This window comes from Pan paniscus, chromosome 19 (assembly GCF_029289425.2).
Source record: "Pan paniscus chromosome 19, NHGRI_mPanPan1-v2.0_pri, whole genome shotgun sequence".
Classification (NCBI taxonomy): domain Eukaryota; kingdom Metazoa; phylum Chordata; class Mammalia; order Primates; family Hominidae; genus Pan; species Pan paniscus.
The window spans coordinates 7,649,450-7,667,663 of NC_073268.2; the positions used below are offsets into that span (position 1 = coordinate 7,649,450).

Below are 18,214 nucleotides of genomic sequence, written 5' to 3' on the forward strand. Positions count from 1 at the left end.
ACAGAAAATCTTGTCCATTACTGGTTAAAGTATAAACTGATACAGCTACTTTATAGAATATTACATTATAGAATAAAGTTGTGAGTATGTATATGCAGTGACTCAGCATCTTCATTGCTAGTATGTACTCAAGAGAAACTTACAGGAGTGGACTAGGAAGTAAATACAAAATGATGACAACATTGTTTGTTATATCAAAAAATAAAAAAGACACCCAATTTTCCAGCAAAAAAAATAAGTAAAAATAAATCCTGGTGTATCCTAACAATGGAATAATATATAGCCATTAAAATAAATCAACTATTACTGTACATATGAATGTAAGTATCAGCAAAACATATTGTTTAGTGAAAAAGAAGCTGAAGAAGAATATATACAATATGGTTACATTTATATGAAGTCCAAAAACTTGCAAAATAAAGAAATGTATTTAGAAATAGATTCACCTGTGAGAAAACTAGAAGAAAATTAATGAAAGGATAAAAGGGATAGCAGTAATTCTGAGTAGTTGAGGGGATTTCAATTGGAAAAAAATAGTATCATATTCTTTAAGTCAGGTAGTGGGTATTAGCATTTGTTTTACCATCGTTCTTTATTCTTATAGCTACACTATATATTTTCAATGTATTTAATGTATTTTTTGCATAATTAAATATTATGCAATAAAAATGAGAAAACAAAAAAGTAGAAAATGATACATTACAATTAAAAATGGAGAAAAAATTATAATCTAGTTGAGTAATGGTATATTACATAGCTATTTTCTTAAGTAGATGTATGTACATGATGTATGCACGATTGTACATACATGTTCTTAATTATATATAAATATATATGTACATATTTTTAATATAAAATACTAAACAAAGTACACCAAAATATTAGCTCCTATGTTAGTGAGATAATGTTTTGTTTTTTTGTATTTTAAGTTTTACATAGTAGGTGTATTTGTCTGTTTTCATACTGCTATAAAGAACTGCCCAAGACTGGGTAATTTATAAAGGAAAGAAGTTTAATTGGCTCACAGTTCAGCACAGCTTGGGAGGCCTCAGGAAATCTACAATCATGGCGGAAGACAAAGAGGAAGCAAGCCAGCTTCTTCGCAAGGCAGCATGAAGAAGTGCCGAGCAAAGGGGAAAGAATCCCTTATAAAACCATCAAATCTCGTGAGAACTCACTATCACAAGAACAGCACAGGGGAAACTGCCCCCATGATTCAATTACCTCCACCTGGTCTCTCCCTTGACCTGTGGGGATTATGGGGGCTATGGGGATTACAATTCAAGATGAGATTCAGGTGGGGATACAAAGCCTAACCATATCAGTAGGCATGTGTTGAATTTTAAACTCAGAGAAAAATACTAGTGTTTTTTATAGGATTCTTACTAAAGAAAAACCAGAAACTAATAAACCATCTACGCTAAGACATAAAATTCAGTTGTTTAGTTACAAGATAGAATGTGGCCTTGTAAGAAAGCAAATTAACTTCTAACATACAAAGCCTTAGAGAAGATTCAAGTGACTGACGGATCTTAAACAGAGCTATTATTACAACTCAAACTGCAGTAAAATATCCTCAGCAACATAGATGTGTGTGTTTCACTAGTCAGAGCAATACAAATTTAATGAAACTCCATTGGTGGTGTTTTTAATCAGACAATTTCTGAAGATGTCCTGGCTTATTCATAGATGCAAGCCAAATCTCTAGAAGAGTATCATAATAAGAAAAAAAAGAATACAGGCAATTGAGAGCTGTTCCAAAGTTTAGGGAGTTTTTGTAAGGAATTAATAAATTAAAATGTTCTTGAAAGAGAGAAATTAATATGCAGTTCATACTGCCAGAATTACAGGCAATTTATCCAACTCCCCTAATCCTCCAAAATTGCTATTTTTTTTGACACACACTTTACAGTACAGAAGAAAATGTCTCCGGCAATAAATCACAAAGTTAAAATTACGTAGTCTACAATTAACTAGACAGTGATGGTAAATCATTTTCTACCAAAAGAAAGAAATGTCTTGTCTATTCAGGTTCTGCTCCACTTAAAAGTTTTCCTTGTTGGCGAGCAAGTGGTTAGAAAATCATATTTTATACGTACATTCAGCTTAACTATCATTCAGCTCAGGAAGATGACTCAGGGCCTTATCTATACCTTCAAGTTTGCTCTTAGCAAGTAATTGTTTCAGTATCTATATCAAAAATGGCTTAAGTCTGCAACATGTTTCTGAATGATTAACAAGGTGATAGTCAGTTCTTCATTGAATCCTGGATGCTTTATTTTTCTTAATAAGAGGAATTCATATGGATCAGCTAGAAAAAAATTAAGAGGAAAATCACATGGAAAGTTATATATTATATATCTATTATATATAATATTATATATCTATTATATATAATATTATATATCTATTATATATAATATTATATATAATAGATATAATATATCTATTATATATAATATTATCTATTATATATAATATTATATATCTATTATATATCTATTATATATTATATATCTATTATACATAATATTATATATCTATTATATATAATAGATATCTATTATATATAATAGATATCTATTATATATATAATATTATATATTGTATATCTATTACATATATATTATATATCTATTATATATATTATATATTATATATCTAATATATATAATATTATATATTATATATCATTTCCAAATTCCCCAGCGTTCATATTTGTCAGTGCAAGTAAAGAGCCTTAGTGCTGATGAGGTTTGAGGTATGACCATTTGGCCAGAATTTATGAACTCTACATGTCGCTTGATGTGTGCTTCAGGGTACACTTTTTTTTTTTTTTTTTTTTGAGACGGAGTCTTGCTCTGTCGCCCAGGCTGGAGTGCAGCGGTGCGATCTCAGCTCACCGCAAGCTCCGTCTCCCGGGTTCACGCCATTCTCCTGCCTGAGCCTCCTGAGTAGCTGGGACTACAGGCGCCCGCCACTATGCCCTGCTAATTTTTTGTATTTTTAGTACAGACGGGGTTTCACCGTGTTAGCCAGGATGGTCTCGATCTCCTGACCTCGTGATCCACCCGCCTCGGCCTCCCAAAGTGCTGGAATTACAGGCGTGAGCCACCACGCTCGGCCAGGGTACACTTTTAAGCAGAGACACTACTTTGAAGGTCATAAAAAATATAATAAGAGATAAGGCTAATTTCCTTTAATAATAATAATAATAAAATCCTTTAATAAAAATATAAAGGAATAATATAATAATTTTCTTTAATAAAATATAATAAGAGATAAGGCTAATTTCCTTTAATAAAATATAGTAACTACATACCAACAGAATTCCAAAAAAAGAAATGGAGAGGAAGGGAGCATGGGTCATTAATCTTGTCAGAAATATAAAATTATATACGAGGAATTCCTAGAAACTGTTTTCCTTGTCTGCGGCCATTGTGCTGCTGCTACACAACTACCGCAAGCAGCCCTTCACGCCCTCCTCCCAGTACAAAGCTAATTGACTTGTGAAAAATGTTAAGCTTGGAAGAGTCAGCATCGCTGCACTTATTTTTTATTCTACTCTGACATTAGAATAATCCTTGAGTGGGGGAAAGGTTAAAAACCCCCTGGATAAGTGTTACTCATTAATGATGATTGTTTTAAACAATGTTTGGATAATTTTTCCTTGTCCCTTGACATAAACTTGATAAATAACTGAGAAGTGAGAAGGAGATTAGTGGGTTGCTTAAATTCCATTCAGGTACTTAAAGTTAGCTCCAAAAATTTAGCTATTTATAAATTGTCATGCATTGTTAATGTATAAGAGATGTAGATTTCATTTATCTTTGGTGGAGTGAGATGAAGCAGTGAATCATTGAAGACTGAAAGAAAGAAAAAGGTCTTTTCCCTTTTCTTTAAGAAGCATCATTAGTTAAAAACATGTTAGTTGATACCAGAGAACTATATTTAAAGGGACAGCAATAAGCAAATTGATTACTCTGGTGATTATTGGAGTGACATTGCCTTTTAGTTGTACTTTCACAAAAATTCACAATATTTGCCAAAGTCAAGTTATCCATTACACTATTAATTTGTCATTCTTTTGTTTATGTAGTCAATATCTCTATCTCAATTGGATCTATCTCAACTGCTTCTAAACAAGCCACCATAGTCTCTCCCATTTCAACAATCTCTTCCAAGTACCATTTCATTTCTTCTTTTCATATTTTTGAAAACTTTTGAAAAACTACCTATTTTCCTCCTCCATTTCTTGTTCATTCCATTCTAGTGGACATGGAATCTGTTCCTCCTCCAAAACGGAATTTGGTAACCCTTAAATTACCAAACCCAAAACAATATGTTGTTTTTATCTTTACCTCTCTGTGGCATTTAATGATAAGACCACTACTTTCTTCTCTTTTACCCTTCTTTCTTGAATTCAGTCAGACAACGTACTTACATTTTTCGTCTTATTCTCCATCTTAGAAACCACCTCAGCTTTCTCCATTCAGCTATAAAATTGTGCTTTTCCTCAAAGATTAATCTGCCTCTCCTCTCACTCTATACTATCTCTGTTAGCTAATTTTATTTGTGCACATTGCTTATACTGAGCATTACATACACATATGCATGTGTGTACATGTGCACACACACACTCTATGTGGACATGTATATATATGTGTGTGTGTATATATATATAGTATATATATAAATTACAATAACATAAAGGTGGCATTTTAAATTAGTGGAAATTGCACTTTTATATTTTAACAAATTGTATTTCCCATATTGAACTGTAAGTCTCCTGAAAGGAGGAATTTTGTTCTTGCTCATCATCAACTTTTTCAACATCCAGCGCACCATTTAGAACTTAGATGTAGTCAATACAGGTTTGTGGAATGAAAGAGGAAAAGAAAGAATTAATATTCCTTTAAATTAGGATGCAAAGATCGTATATAGAAAATTGGCTAAGTTGTGGTCCATTCATATTTGCTCCCAATTAAGGAGCACAGCTATGAAAAGGAAGGCTTCAAATTAATAACCAATAGATTTTTTAAAAAAGAAAACTGGCCAGGTACTGTGGCTTATGTCTGTAATATCAGCATGTTGGGAGGCCAAGGCAGGATTACTTGAGCCCAGAAATTCCAGACCAGCCTGAGAATTTGGCAAAACTCTGTCTCTACAAAAAATACAAAAATTAGCCAAGTTTGGTGGCATGTGCCTGTAGTACCAGCTACTTGGGAGGCTGAGGTGGAAGAATAGCTTGAGTCTGGGAGGTCAAGGCTGCAATGAGCTGTGATCGCACCACTGCACTCAAGCCTGAGTGGTAGAGTAAGACCCTGTCTCAAAAAAAAAAAAAGAAAAATCACTAAGCAAAATAAGACATGTGAAGGATCATGTCAAAGGTAAGAAAAATTAGGGAAACATTAAAAGCTTTCTTCCCAAGCCACTAAATCAACTTGACTAACAAAATTACCACTTGATTTAGCATTAGAAAATTACATTACATATCAAACATAAACCCATTAATCAAATACTAAAGAAATTTCTGAGTTAAATGGTATAATGTTAGCTTATGCCAGAGCTGACCTTGAAAGATTATTCAAATATGGCTCAGTGTGATTGAAAGTTCTGTGTGAATATGTTTTTGGAAAGATAAAACAGCAACACCTTAGTGTATGTTTTTGAAATAAAATGTATCTGAGTAGCAGCAAAGTTATTCTCAAATTTCCATTTTATAGCTGGAGATGTTATACCGTGACATATATGATAGGACCCAATATGGATTAATCCCTTTTAGAAGTCAATCAGGAAGAGGGGAGCAGTTAAAACAGTTGCTTGGTTTACAAACATTAGAACAATTTTCTTATTCACACCATCTGATTATTGTGTTTTATTTTTTCCCCAACGTTTAGACTACACAATGAGTTAAGAATGATAAAAATAAGCTCACCAATATACTATGTACATATTTACCAAAATCTGTGCATGCTTATACATATAAACACAGCTGATAATTTATTAGTTAGGCTCATTTGTAATTTTTGTCACTATAGACCAGTTTTTTATTTAAATTGAAGATTAGTATACATTTTAAATGATTAGTCAAAATAAAAAATCTAAAATGTGCTCTAAATACCTCTTAGGTCAGAAAAAAAAAGTCAAAAGCTAGAATATAGAGAAATTAAGAAATGCCCTAAATTTCTAATCTGACAAAAATTCATATGAGATTGAAATATTTTAATGGAAAATAGAACAGAACTAATCATTGAAGAAATTATAGAAAGGAAACAAAATAAACAGATTATATGGAGGATTTTTAGAAGATAAGTAAATAAATTAATATACTAGGAAAAAACAAGGGAAATATAATTGATAAATAAATACAGGTAAGAGTTCTTTTGAAATAATGATAAAATAGAAAATCTCTGTCAAAACTAAAAGGAAAGATGCATAAATATATAAATAAATGATAAAACGATGTTGCATACATATATGACTTTTTCAGAATCAAAAAATGTAAATTTCTGTAATAAAATTTAAATGTTTATAAATTTAAAAAACTAGAAGAAAGAAAGTTGACTGTTCACAATACAAATAAATGACAAATATTTGAGGTGATGGATATGCTAATTATCCTTATTTGATCATTGGACATTGTATACATGTATCAAAATATCACTCTGTATCCCATGAATATGTACAATTATTTGTCTCAAAAACAAACAAACAAAAGATAATGGGAGAATGTTGAAAACTCAGAGAGAAGAGCAACTCTCACAGATAGGGATCCAGATAACATTAGCAGCTGATTTCTCGGCAGAAACCTTGAAGGCCAGTAGGCAGTGGATTATATATTTAAAATAATGAAGAAACCTGTCAATTGAGAAATCTATAGCTGGAAAACTTATCCTTCAAAAATGAGGGAGAAATTAAGACATTTCCGGATTTTTTTTTTAAACTGAAAAAAAATCCATTTATCCCTGAATTTGCCATTGAAGAAGTGTTAAGTCCTTCAGGTTGAAATAAATGAACTCTAGGCAATAACTATATAAGTAAATAAGCAAGCTGTATGAATATACAAAGCTCTCTGGTAAAGGTAAATACATAAATAAACATAAAAACAGTCCTATTGTAATTTTGGTTTCTAACTCTGCTTTTTATTTTCTACATAATTTAAAAGGCAAATGCATAAAATGTAATTGTAAATCTGTTAGCTGATATACAATGAATAAAGATATAATTTGTTACATCAATAACATAAAAAGAGTAGAGCTATATGTATAGCAGTAGAATTTTGGTATGTGATTGAACTTAAGTTGAAATAAATTCAAATTAAAATGTTATAACTCTAGGATGTTATATGTAATTCTCATAGTAACCAAAAACGAAATATACATAGAATATAAACAAAAGGAAATGAGACTAGAAACAAAATGTGTCACTACAAAAAAATCAACTAAAGATAAAAAAGAAATAATTGAGAAAATGGCAAAAATCAGTAACTCTGACGTATTAAAACTTTCCATGCTACATAAATCTGAAAACTCTATTTCACATAAAACTGGAGCTGAAAGAGACAAATATTTACCTATAAAGTTAAAAGTTATATAGGGAACAAACACTAATTTTTTTTAGACAAAATTCTAAGAAGAGTAAAAATATGCCTTATACTACCCCAATTTCGTGTTTTACAGCTCTGGGAAAATAGAAAATAAAATGTTCTGTTAGCATGAATCCCTCTGTGCCCCCAAAAAACCCTATGGATTGCATCATTATTACCTAAAAAGTCTATTGTCAAATGCAGCAGAGTGATATTTTTTACAAGGTAGATATTAATTTTAGATATGGAATAATATTGGTGATTTCCATTTTATAACACTGGGTTAAGATGAAAGAATGAGAAGATAAAGGTCCCTCAGCAATATAACTCACAAACATGTTCAGAAGCAGTAAGAAGTTACATTAATTATCTTTTGAAAGTCAATAATCTACATCTTTAATGTATGCATATAGCATAGCTAATGTACTATCGCTGGGTCCATTTATTCAATGAATAATTGCCGCTATGTGTCAGACATTTTTCTAGGCCTAGGAATGGATACATAAGTGAACAAAGCAAAGATTCTGGTTCTTGTAGAGTTTCCATTAAAAGACCATTTAGTGAAACTTTTCTTCCCCCAAATTATAAAATCTGTAAGATGATTTAACAACATGTGTAAAAGTCATTGTGGGCCAGGCATGGTGGCTCATACCAGGTGTGGTGACTCATAGCACTCTGTCACCCAGGCTGGAGTGCAGTGGCACAATCTCGGCTCACTGCAACCTCTGCCTCCTGGATACAAGCGATGCTCCTGCCCCAGCTTTCTGAGTAGCAAGGACTACAGGTGCACACCACCACGCCTGGCTAATTTTTGTACTATTAGTACAGACGGAGTTTCACCATGTTGGCCAGGCTGGTCTCGAACTCCTGACCTCAAATGATCCGTCTACCTCGGCCTCCCAAAGTGCTGGAATTACAGATGTGAGCCACAATGCCCGGCCTTATTTTCTACAACTTTGGTAACTTTAGCATATACCCCAAATCTGTAAGACATAATATTATAATTCAAATGCAACTCATGGCTTCTCATTGTACTCTTTCTCTAGCTTTTGAATTATTTATTTTAATACCAGTTTTAATTCTGACACAAAAGCATGGGAGTTCTAATCAAAATCCAACCTTTTATCATAAAAACTATGAAGAAATTATGAGTAGAACTTAAAAAGGAAAATAGGCCTATTAATTACATTTGTCTTTGTAGCATTTAACTCTATAATAAATAACATAATATTTTATGCCTATGAGTACCCAACAAAGCCTCCAGCTTCTATTTAGATATAAAATGTAAAAGTCACTACTGGATCCACAAGCAAGACTATGGTAAAGAAATTTCTCCACCTAACCAGCTTCTTTTACATGATGTTACATGTTTCTTTTGTTTTTTCATTTTGGCAACTATTGATTGTCATCTTCGTGTTTGTCTATGTCCTAAGTGCTGGGATACAGAATCTGAAAAGATGGACACAGGACCTGCCTTCAAGTTCAACCTTTCTTTTTTTTTTTTTTTTTTGAGATGGAGTTTTGCTCTTGTCGCCCAGGCTGGAGTGTAATGGTGAGATCTCGGCTCACTGCAACCTCCACCTCCAGGGTTCAAGTGATTCTCCTGCCTCAGCCTCCCAAGTAGCTGGGATTACAGGTCCCAGCCACCACGCCTAGCTAATTTTTGTATTTTTAGTAGAGACAGCGTTTCATCATGTTGGTCAGGCTGGTCTCAAACTCCTGACCTCAGGTAGTCGACCCACCTCGGCCTTCCACAGTGCTGAGATTACAGGCATGAGCCACCACGCCCTGCTAGGAGTTCATGCTTTAGTTGGGGAAAATATACAATAAGCAAGCCAATTTTTAAAAAGAGAACTGCAATTAGAGTTAAATGCTACAAAGACAATCTCACAGGAAGATGGGATGTAGAATGATAAGGCTCTCAGAATAGTAAGAGAAACTATTGCTTCTTACGATGTTTGTCTTTCTTTGTATCGGTGCTCAGCTGAGTCTGCAGTGCTTCAGAGGCAGCTTTCATTTTATAAAAATCTATGATTTCTCCTTCCAGTTGTTTTTTCTCTTCCTCGAGCTTCCTTATCTACTCCTGTTGAATCATTTTAAGATGCTCGAACTTGTCCTGCAGCTGTGAAACCAATGTGCAGTTGTGACACCAAAGCAGTGTGGCTGAACACCCAAAAGAATATGCTTTTTTCTGATTATCAAACAAACCCAAATCATCACAGTAGAGCACGATCTTAATAACAATCTCAAAAACTCAGGAGTAAACACTCACATATGGAATTTTTCTTTTCTTTCTCTTTTCCTTTTATAAGATGGAGTCTCACTCTGTTGCCCAGGCTGGAGTGCACTGGTGCGATCTCAGCTCACTGCAACCTCCATCTCCCAGTTCAAGTGATTCTCCTGCCTCAGCCTCTTGAGTAGCTGGGACTACAGGCATGCACCACCACTACAGGCGTGTGCCACCACACCTGGCTAATTTTTGTATTTTTAGTAGAGATAGGGTTTTGCCATGTTGGCCAGGCTGGTCTCGAACTCTTGACCTCAGGTGATCCTCCTGCTTTGGCCTCCCAAAGACTTTTTTTTTTTTAATATAGAGACAAGTTCTCAGTATGTTGCCCAGGCTGGTCTCAAACTCCTGAGCTCAAGTGATCCTCCCACCTCAGCTTCCCAAAGTGCTGGGACTGACAGGATGCAGTGGCTCATGCTTGTAAACTCAGCACTTTGGGAGGCCAAGGTGGGAGGGTCGCTTGAGCCCAGGAGTTCAAGACCAGACTGGGTGATATAACACAATAGTAAACTTCAACAGGAGAGAGAATCTGTAAACTTGAATATAGATCTTCTGAAATTATCCAGTCAGAGGACAAAGAAAAAAAGAATAAAAAAGAGAAAAGAAGGCGGGGCGTGGTGGCTCAAGCCTGTAATCCCAACACTTTGGGAGGCTGAAGCAGGCAGATTAAGAGGTCAGGAGTTCAAGACCAGCCTGGCCAACATGACAAAACCCCATCTCTACTAAAAATACAAAAATTAGCCGGGTGTGGTGGCACACACCTGTAGTCCCAGCTACTTGGGACGCTGAGGCAGGAGAATCGCTTGAACCCAGGAGGCGGAGGTTGGAGTGCAATGTGAGCCGAGACCACACATTGCACTCCAGCCTGGGTGACAGAGCATGAGTCTGTCTCAAAAAAAAAAAAGAAAAAGAAAAAAAAGAGACAGAGAAAAGAAAGCCAACAAGACACCATTAGGCAAACCATTGTCAGGTTATGGGAGTTTGAGAAGGAAAGTAGAGAAAGGAGAAGAAAGCTTATTTAAGGAATGGCTGAAAACTGCCTAAATCATGGGAAAGATTTAGACATCTAAATCCATGAAGCTTAAAGATTCCTAAAGAGGTTCAAACCAAATAGATACTCACCAAGTCACAATATAATCAAATATTCAAAAGTTAAAGAAACTTTGCAGGTCAGGACAGAATCGAATAATACATTCAAAGTGCTGAAATAAAAAAACTGCCAGCAACTAATATTATGTCTGACAAAGCTGTCCTTCAGAAAGAAAAAAGAAATAACGTGTTTCCTCGACAAACAAAGCTGAGGGCATTCAGGACTACTAGGTCTACCTTAAAAAAATGCTTAACGGAGTTTTTCAAGTAAAAATGAATGATGTTGGGAGCGGTGGCTCATGACTGTAATCCCATTTTGGGAGGCTGAGGTGGGTGGATCACCTGAGGTCGGGAGGTCAAGACCAGCCTGGCCAACATGGCAAAACCCCACCTCCAGTAAAAATACAAAAAATTAGCCAGGTATGAAGGCCACTGACATCGTGCCACTGCACTCCAGCCTGGGTGACAAGAGTCAAACTACATTTCAAAAACAAAAAACAAAACAAACAAAAAAAACAAAACTTGAGGCCTGGCCTTCTGCTCCTCTCCAACCCCCCCTTCTCTGGGCCCAAGCCACCTTGGCTGAGGAGGGGGCGAGGAGGTGTGAGCCCCTGCCAGGAACCCCCTGCCCGGACCAAGTACTCGGCCCCCAGGCCTGCATTCAGTGAGGCCTCCCGTGGCATCGGCATGTTCGTGTGGAGGAATGTGGAAGGTCACTCTGCGGCCGTGTTCCCCTGGTACTCCATCCCCTTCCTCACCCCTCCCTGCAGCCACACGAGGCCAGCAACCTGCCAGTCACTCAGTGGCCTCCAACCAGAGAAAGCAACCTGCCAAGTTGGCAGCTGTTGCTCATGAGCATCCACCAGGTGGGACAGGGAGTGTTGACCCTGGGCGGCCCCCTGGAGCCACCTGCCCTGAAAGCCCAGGGCCCGCAACCCCACACACTTTGGGGGTGGTGGAACCTGGTAAAAGCTCACCTCCCACCATGGAGGAGGAGCCCTGGGCCCCTCAGGGGAGTCCCTGCTGGACAGTGAGACAGAGAATGACCATGATGATGCTTTCCTCTCCATCATGTCTCCTGACACCCAGTTGCCTCTACCACTCAGATGATGTCAGGCCCAGTCCCTCAGTGCCCTGCGCAAGGAACAGGACTCATCTTCTGAGAAGGATGGATGCAGCCCCAACAAATGGGACAAGGACCACATCCGGTGGCCCATGAGTGGCGGTCATGATCTTCAGCAAGTGGCACCAGGCCCTGGCGGGGCGCACCAGGGTCACCCCAACCAGGATAACTGGACCATCAGCCAGATGCTGAGTGAGCGGTGGTACACCCTGGGGCCCAATGAGATGCAGAAATACCACGACCTGGCCTTCCAGGTGAAGGTGGCCCACTTGCAACAAGGACCGAAAGAAGTCCAGCTCAGAGGCCAAGCCCACAAGCCAGGGGCTAGCAGGAGTGTAACAAGGGCTCATGGGAGCAGAGCATATCAGAGACGGGCACTGCCACTGCCCCTAGGGTGTCCTCTGAACTCCTGTCAGTTGCAGCCCAAACACTCCAGAGCTCGGATACCAAGGAGCAGCTTCTGTGGGGCAGAACGGCTGCACACAGTCAGGGAACCTGGCTCAGCCTGGCCCAAGCCTTCTCCCACAGCGGGGTACACAGCCTGGATGGTATGGAAATAGACCATCAGGCACTACGGGAACTGACACAGGTGGTGTCTGGCACTGCATCATACTCTGGCCCAAAGCCTTCTACTCAGTATGGAGCTCCAGGCCACTTTGCAGCCCCTGGTGAGGGAGGTGACCAGTGGGCAGCCCTGCTGCTGCCCACCTGAGCTGCTCATTCCCAGCACATGGCCAGTGAGGACATAGCGAGTGACGAGGAGCACACGGTCATCCATGAGGAGGAAGGGGTGATGATGTCATTGCTGATGATGGCTTTAGCACCACTGACACCGATCTCAAGTTCAAGGAGTGGGTGACCGACTGAGAGTGGGAACAACTCTGCGGAGGAGCCAGAGGGCAACAAGGGCTTTGGTGGGAAGGTATTTGCACCTGTCATTCCTTCCTCCTTTACTCCTGCCGCCCCTTGCTGGATCCTGAGTCCCCAGGGTCCCCCGATCCACCTGCAGCTTTTGGCAAAGTCTATGGTCCCACCCTGTCCTCCTCCTACACATACTCGGATGCTTCCTCCTCAACCTTGGCACCCACCTCCTTCTTACTGGGCCCAGGAGCCTTCAAAGCCCAGGAGTCTGGTCAAGGCAGCAGAGCGGGCCCCCTACGGCCCCTACCCCTGGGGATGGGGGCCCAGGGACGCCTTCCAAGGTGACCTGTTTCCTCCCAATGGATCCTGCCACCTTCTGAAAGAAGGTGCAAGAGACCTGAAAGTGTGGGCGACCTGGAGCTACCAGCCTCCTCAGTCATCAGGGTCCCTCCCAACACTAAGGCTTTCCTAGGCAGGAGCTGAGCTGAGCCACCCGGGGGGCAGAGCCTGAAGAGAAACTGACTGGGCTTTCGGGGTCGGGGCAGAGGGAACCCCACGGGCATGGATCCCACACTGAAGGACCCCACCATGCCCAAATGCAAGATGAGAAGATGCTCCAGCTGCAGTCCAAAGCCCGACACCCCCAACTGTGCCATGTGTGATGGGGACAGCTTCCCCTTTGCCTGTACAGGTGGAGAAGCCGAGGACAGGCTCAGGGAACCGGAGACCGAGAAGGCGCTGTCCTCTTCACTGCACGTGCCCTGGACCAGTGCCAGCCCTGATCAAGCAGCTCTTCCAGGCCCACTGCTTCTTCCCGTCCACTAGGCCACAGCCACCCTCCAGGCCCACTATGCACACATCTTCCCCTCCAAGGTTTGTTCTGCCCCTGCCCTGACTCCCAGCCCTGTGGGGGTCCTGACCGCACCTCACCTGGCTCAGACTCTTGACGCTGCCCTGGCTGCCCCACCACTGCCTCTGCCCGAGAGTCACGTGAGGCTGAGAGTAGGGGCAGGGGCAGCAGTAGTGCCAGTTGGGGGGCGGTCCAGTGGGAGGAGCCTCAGCCTCGCGGGCTGCTCCGTGGGACTGATGACTGCATGATCTTCTGGGCACCTCACGGATCTTTAACTGCAGGTGAAACGGATGCTGGTGGTGGGTGCAGGGCCGCTGGGAGCTGCTGCATGGTTCCCAGAGGCTGGACTGGGGCAGGTGCCAACTGAAGCTGCTGGGGCATCATGGGCAGGATGTTCTGCACACAAACCTTGGAGAAGAAGATGTGTGCATAGCGGGTCCACTGCTGCTGCCCCTGCCCTGACTCCAAGCCCTGCCTGACCCCACCTCAACCTGCTCAGGCTCTGGCGCAACCCTGGCTGCCCTGCCACTGCCTCTGCCCCAGAGTTGGGGCCTTGACAGCCTGGTTGGAAGGGGACACCCCAGCCCTGCCTCAACACCTGGGGGTCTCCATAACTACCACAGGCAGGTGGGCAACCCCAAAGATCCCAGGACTCACAGTACCCCCTGAGAACATGGACAGTATGTGGGGGTAGCAATGGAGGGCAGGATGGTTATCTTCTCCCAGGTAAAGCCATTTAATCCTTTCAGTTTGGGATGGAGTAAGGCCTGCCTCTTTTTTTTTTTTTTTTTTTTTTTTTTTTTTTTTTTTTTTTTTGAGACCGAGTCTTGCTCTGTCGCCCAGGCTGGAGTGCAGTGGTGTGATCTTGGCTCACTGCAAACTCTTCCCGCCGGGTTCACGCCATTCTCCTGCCTCAGCCTTCCGGGTAGCTAGGATTACAGGTGCACGCTACCACGTCCGGCTAATTTTTTATTTTTAGTACAGACGGGGCTTCATCATCTTGGCCAGGCTGATTTCGATCTCCTGACATCGTGATCTGCCTGCCTCCCCCTCCCAAAGTGCTGGGATTACAGGCGTGAGCCACCACGCCTGGCCAAGGCCTGCTCCTCTTATCTATACCCCCTACCCCTGCAGCTGTGCCGGGAGAAAGCTGGGCAGTTTCCCTCCTCCAAGCCCCTGTACATACCATGAATTGTGGGACCTTCAGAGCTTTTCACTTTTCGGAAAATAGCTCCTGCTGGGGCTACAAGATGGAGTGTGAAGAGGGCCTTGGGCCACAGGGAGGCGCCTGTGAACTAGGGGGAGTTCATGCACCCCTTCTTTCCCCAGAGGGGCTGGACTCAGGTGAGTATGGGGGTGGGGGCTCCTGCACTTCGACACAGGCAGCGGGAGGGTTTTCTCCCCATTCCCTCTGCACTCCCAACTTGAGCTATACTTTTTAAGAAAGTGATTCACCCTGCCTTTGCCCCCTTCCCCAGAACAGAACACGTTGATCATGGGCGATATTTTTCATCATGCCAAAAAGTTGCCATGACCGTCATTAAACCTGTTTAACACCAAATAATAAGGAAAATAAAATAAAAAATTCGGGCATGGTGCAGAAACTCACTCCAAATAAATTACCTACCAAAATATATAATGGTGGAAATATTCCAAAATTCAATATTTTGGGATTTATACACAAAAGATAAACAAATTAGAGGCCAAGAGGCTGCCGGAAGGGAAAAACGGGGCCTGGAAAGGCCGTTGTGAGGAATGAGCTGGGCCTAAAGAGGCCACTGGCAGGCAGTAGCTGGACCTGCCGAAGTGGCCAAAAGGCAGGAGCTTTGGACTGGGGAGGCCGCAGTGAGGCGAGAGCTAGCTGGGCGTGGAGAGTCCGCTGTGAGGCCGAGGCCGAGGCCGGGCCCGTGCAGGCCTTCGAGAGGCAGGAGGCCGGGCCTGCAAAGGCCGACTGGAGATCAAGTTCTGCACCTGCAGAGGCTGCCAAAAGTCAAAAGCGGGGCCTGGGAAGGCCGCCGAGAGCCATGAGCTGGGCTGGGCCGAAAGAGGCCACTGGGAGGCAGGAGCTGGGCCTGGAGAGGCTGACTCGAGGAAGTTTTGCATCTGGAGAGGCCGCCGAGAGGACGGAGCTGGGCCCGGGGAGGCCGACTTGCTGCTCTTCCAGGCCCACTTCCAGGCCGACTTGAGGATGACTTGGGCCTGCAGAGGCCGCCGGGAGGCCCAAGCTGGGCCTAGAAGAGCCCACCGACCGGAGGCCGTTTGGGGCCTGCAGATGCCATCGGAGGGCAGGAGCTGAGCCTGGAGAGGCCACCGTGAGGCCTGAGACGTTGTTGGGACCTGGAGTCGGCCCAGAGTCCGGCCTGGAGATGCAGCCGGGAGGAAGAGCTGGGCCCGGAGAGGACGCCAGGAGGCTGCAAGTGGGTCTGAGAGGCCAACTTGAGGAGGCCTGGCCTCCGCCTCCCGCATGGCCCAGCTGTTCCTCCTGGCTGCATCTCCCACCTCCCAGCAAACAAGCTCTTTTGGCTCAGCTCCCGCCTGCGTTTGTAGACCCCGAAGTTTCTGCAACCAAGCTCTTCAGACCCACATCCCTTCTCCCAGTGACTGAACAGTCCCAGCTCCGGCGGGAGACCGGCATCTGCAGACCCCGCTGTTGCCTCCCAGGGGAGTCTCCAGGCCCAGCTCTCGCCCCGCCGCGACCTCCCGGGCCCAAGTCCCTGCCTACCTCCCAGCAGCCCGCGTGCGACCCTGCTCCTCCCTCACGGTGGCCTGTTGAGGCAGGGGCTCACGTTGACCTCTGTCAGCGTGGGAGGGGCCGGTGTGAGGCAAGGGGCTCACGCTGACCTCTGTCCGCGTGGGAGGGGCCGGTGTGGGCAGGGTGCCAGAGGCATGAGTTGGGCATCAACAGGCCACCATGAGGGAGGAGCTGGGCCGCACGCGGGCTGCTGGGAGGCAGGCAGGGACTTGGCCCCGGGAGGCCGCCGTGGGGGCAAGAGCTGGGCCTGGAGAAGCCCCTGGGAGGCAAGGGCGGGGCCTGCAGAGGCTGTTCTCCAACCAGTGCTGGGCCTGTACAGGCCACCAGGAGGCAGGAAGTGGGCCCTCAGAGCTTGGCTGGAGAAAGTTCGGGGCCTACAAAGGCGGTTGGGAGCTGGGCAGGAGTTGAGCCAAAAGAGCTTGCTTACTTGCTGGGAGGCAGGGCCGGGAGAGGCTGACTTCAGGACATCTTGGGCCTGCAGCGGTCGCCGGGAGGCCCAAGCCTGGTGTGGAGGAGCCCACCGACCGGAGACCATTTGGGGCCTGGAGATGCCATCGGAGGGCAGGAGCTCATCCTGGAGAGGCCACCGTGAGGCCTGACCTGGGCCTGGGGAGCTTGGCTTGAGGAAGCTGTGGGCCGACCTAGGCTGCCAGGAGATGGGTAGGCACTGAGTCCAAAGAGGTTGTTGAGAGGCAGGAGTCGAGCCTGGAGACGCAACCAGGAAGAAGAGCTGGGCCCGGAGAGGACGCCCGGAGGGTGCAAGTGGGTCTGGAGAGGCCGACTTGAGGAGGTTCTGGGCCCGGAGAGGCCGCCGGAAGGGAAAAACTGGGCCTGGAAAGGCCGTTGTGAGGAATGAGCCCCATGGGCCTGAAGAGGCCACCGGCAGGCGGGAGCTGGGCCTGCTGAAGCAGCCGAGAGGCAGGAGCTTTGGACTCGGGAGGCCGCAGTGAGGCGACAGCTAGCTGGGCGTGGAGAGTCCACTGTGAGGCAGAGGCTGGGCCTGTGCAGGCCTTCAGGAGGCAGGAGGCTGGGCTTTGTCAAGGCCTGCAGAGGCCACCGAAAGTCAAAAGTGGGGCTTGGGAAGGCCGCTGGGAGACATGAGCTGGGCTGGGCCAAAAGAGGCCACTGGGAGGCAGGAGGAGCCGGGCCTGGAGAGGCTGCCGAAAGGCAGGAGCTTCGCCTGAGGATGCCACAGTGAGACACCATCTGGGTCTGGAGGCTCCACTGTGAGGCAGAGGCTGGCCTGTAGATTCCGACAGTAGACAGAAGTTGGGCAAAAGGCTGATTTGAGGAAGTTTTGGGCTTCAAGAGTCAGCCACGAGGCAGGCACTAGGCCTGGAAATGGCCCGACAGTCATGAGTTGGGCCTAAATGGGCCACTGTGAGGGAGGAGCTGTGCCTGTTGAGGCTGCTGGCAGGCAGGCAGAAATTTGGCCTGGGGCAGCTGCCATGAAGCAAGAGCTGGGCCTGGAAAAAGCCCCTGGGAGGCAAGAGCAGGGCCTGCAGGGGCTGTTCTCAAGTCAAAGCTGGGCCTGTTCATGCCACCGGGAAGCAGAAGGTGGGCCTGGAGAGTTTGACTTGAGGAAGTTTTGGGCCTACATTGGCCGCCATGAGCTGGACAGGAACTGGGCCAAAAAAGGCTGTTGTGAGGCAGCAGTTGTGCCT

The 18,214-nt window shown here is 44.1% G+C and overlaps 1 protein-coding gene and 1 pseudogene across 1 annotated transcript; one reads left to right on the forward strand and one right to left on the reverse strand.

Moving 5' to 3' along the window:
* LOC117976393 (protein capicua homolog) overlaps positions 1-14,397 on the forward strand; it is a 39,403-nt pseudogene extending 25,006 nt beyond the window's left edge.
* Positions 14,398-15,413: 1,016 nt separating this feature from the next.
* Positions 15,414-18,160, reverse strand: LOC129394506 (nascent polypeptide-associated complex subunit alpha, muscle-specific form-like). The gene is made up of 3 exons (XM_063598835.1): positions 18,149-18,160; positions 17,881-18,016; positions 15,414-17,507 (listed from the first exon to the last, which is right to left on the reverse strand). Exons 1-3 carry the CDS (start codon positions 18,158-18,160, stop codon positions 16,630-16,632), a joined length of 1,026 nt encoding a protein of 341 aa, XP_063454905.1. The 3' UTR covers positions 15,414-16,629.
* Positions 18,161-18,214: the final 54 nt, after the last annotated feature.

Bases quoted from the DNA above. Each gene is read 5' to 3' on its own strand.
- LOC129394506 (XM_063598835.1), bottom strand. The intron at 17,508-17,880 runs GTGCCTGCCTCG...CGCCCAGCTAGC, and splicing joins TCGGGCCATTTCCAGGCCTA to TGTCGCCTCACTGCGGCCTC.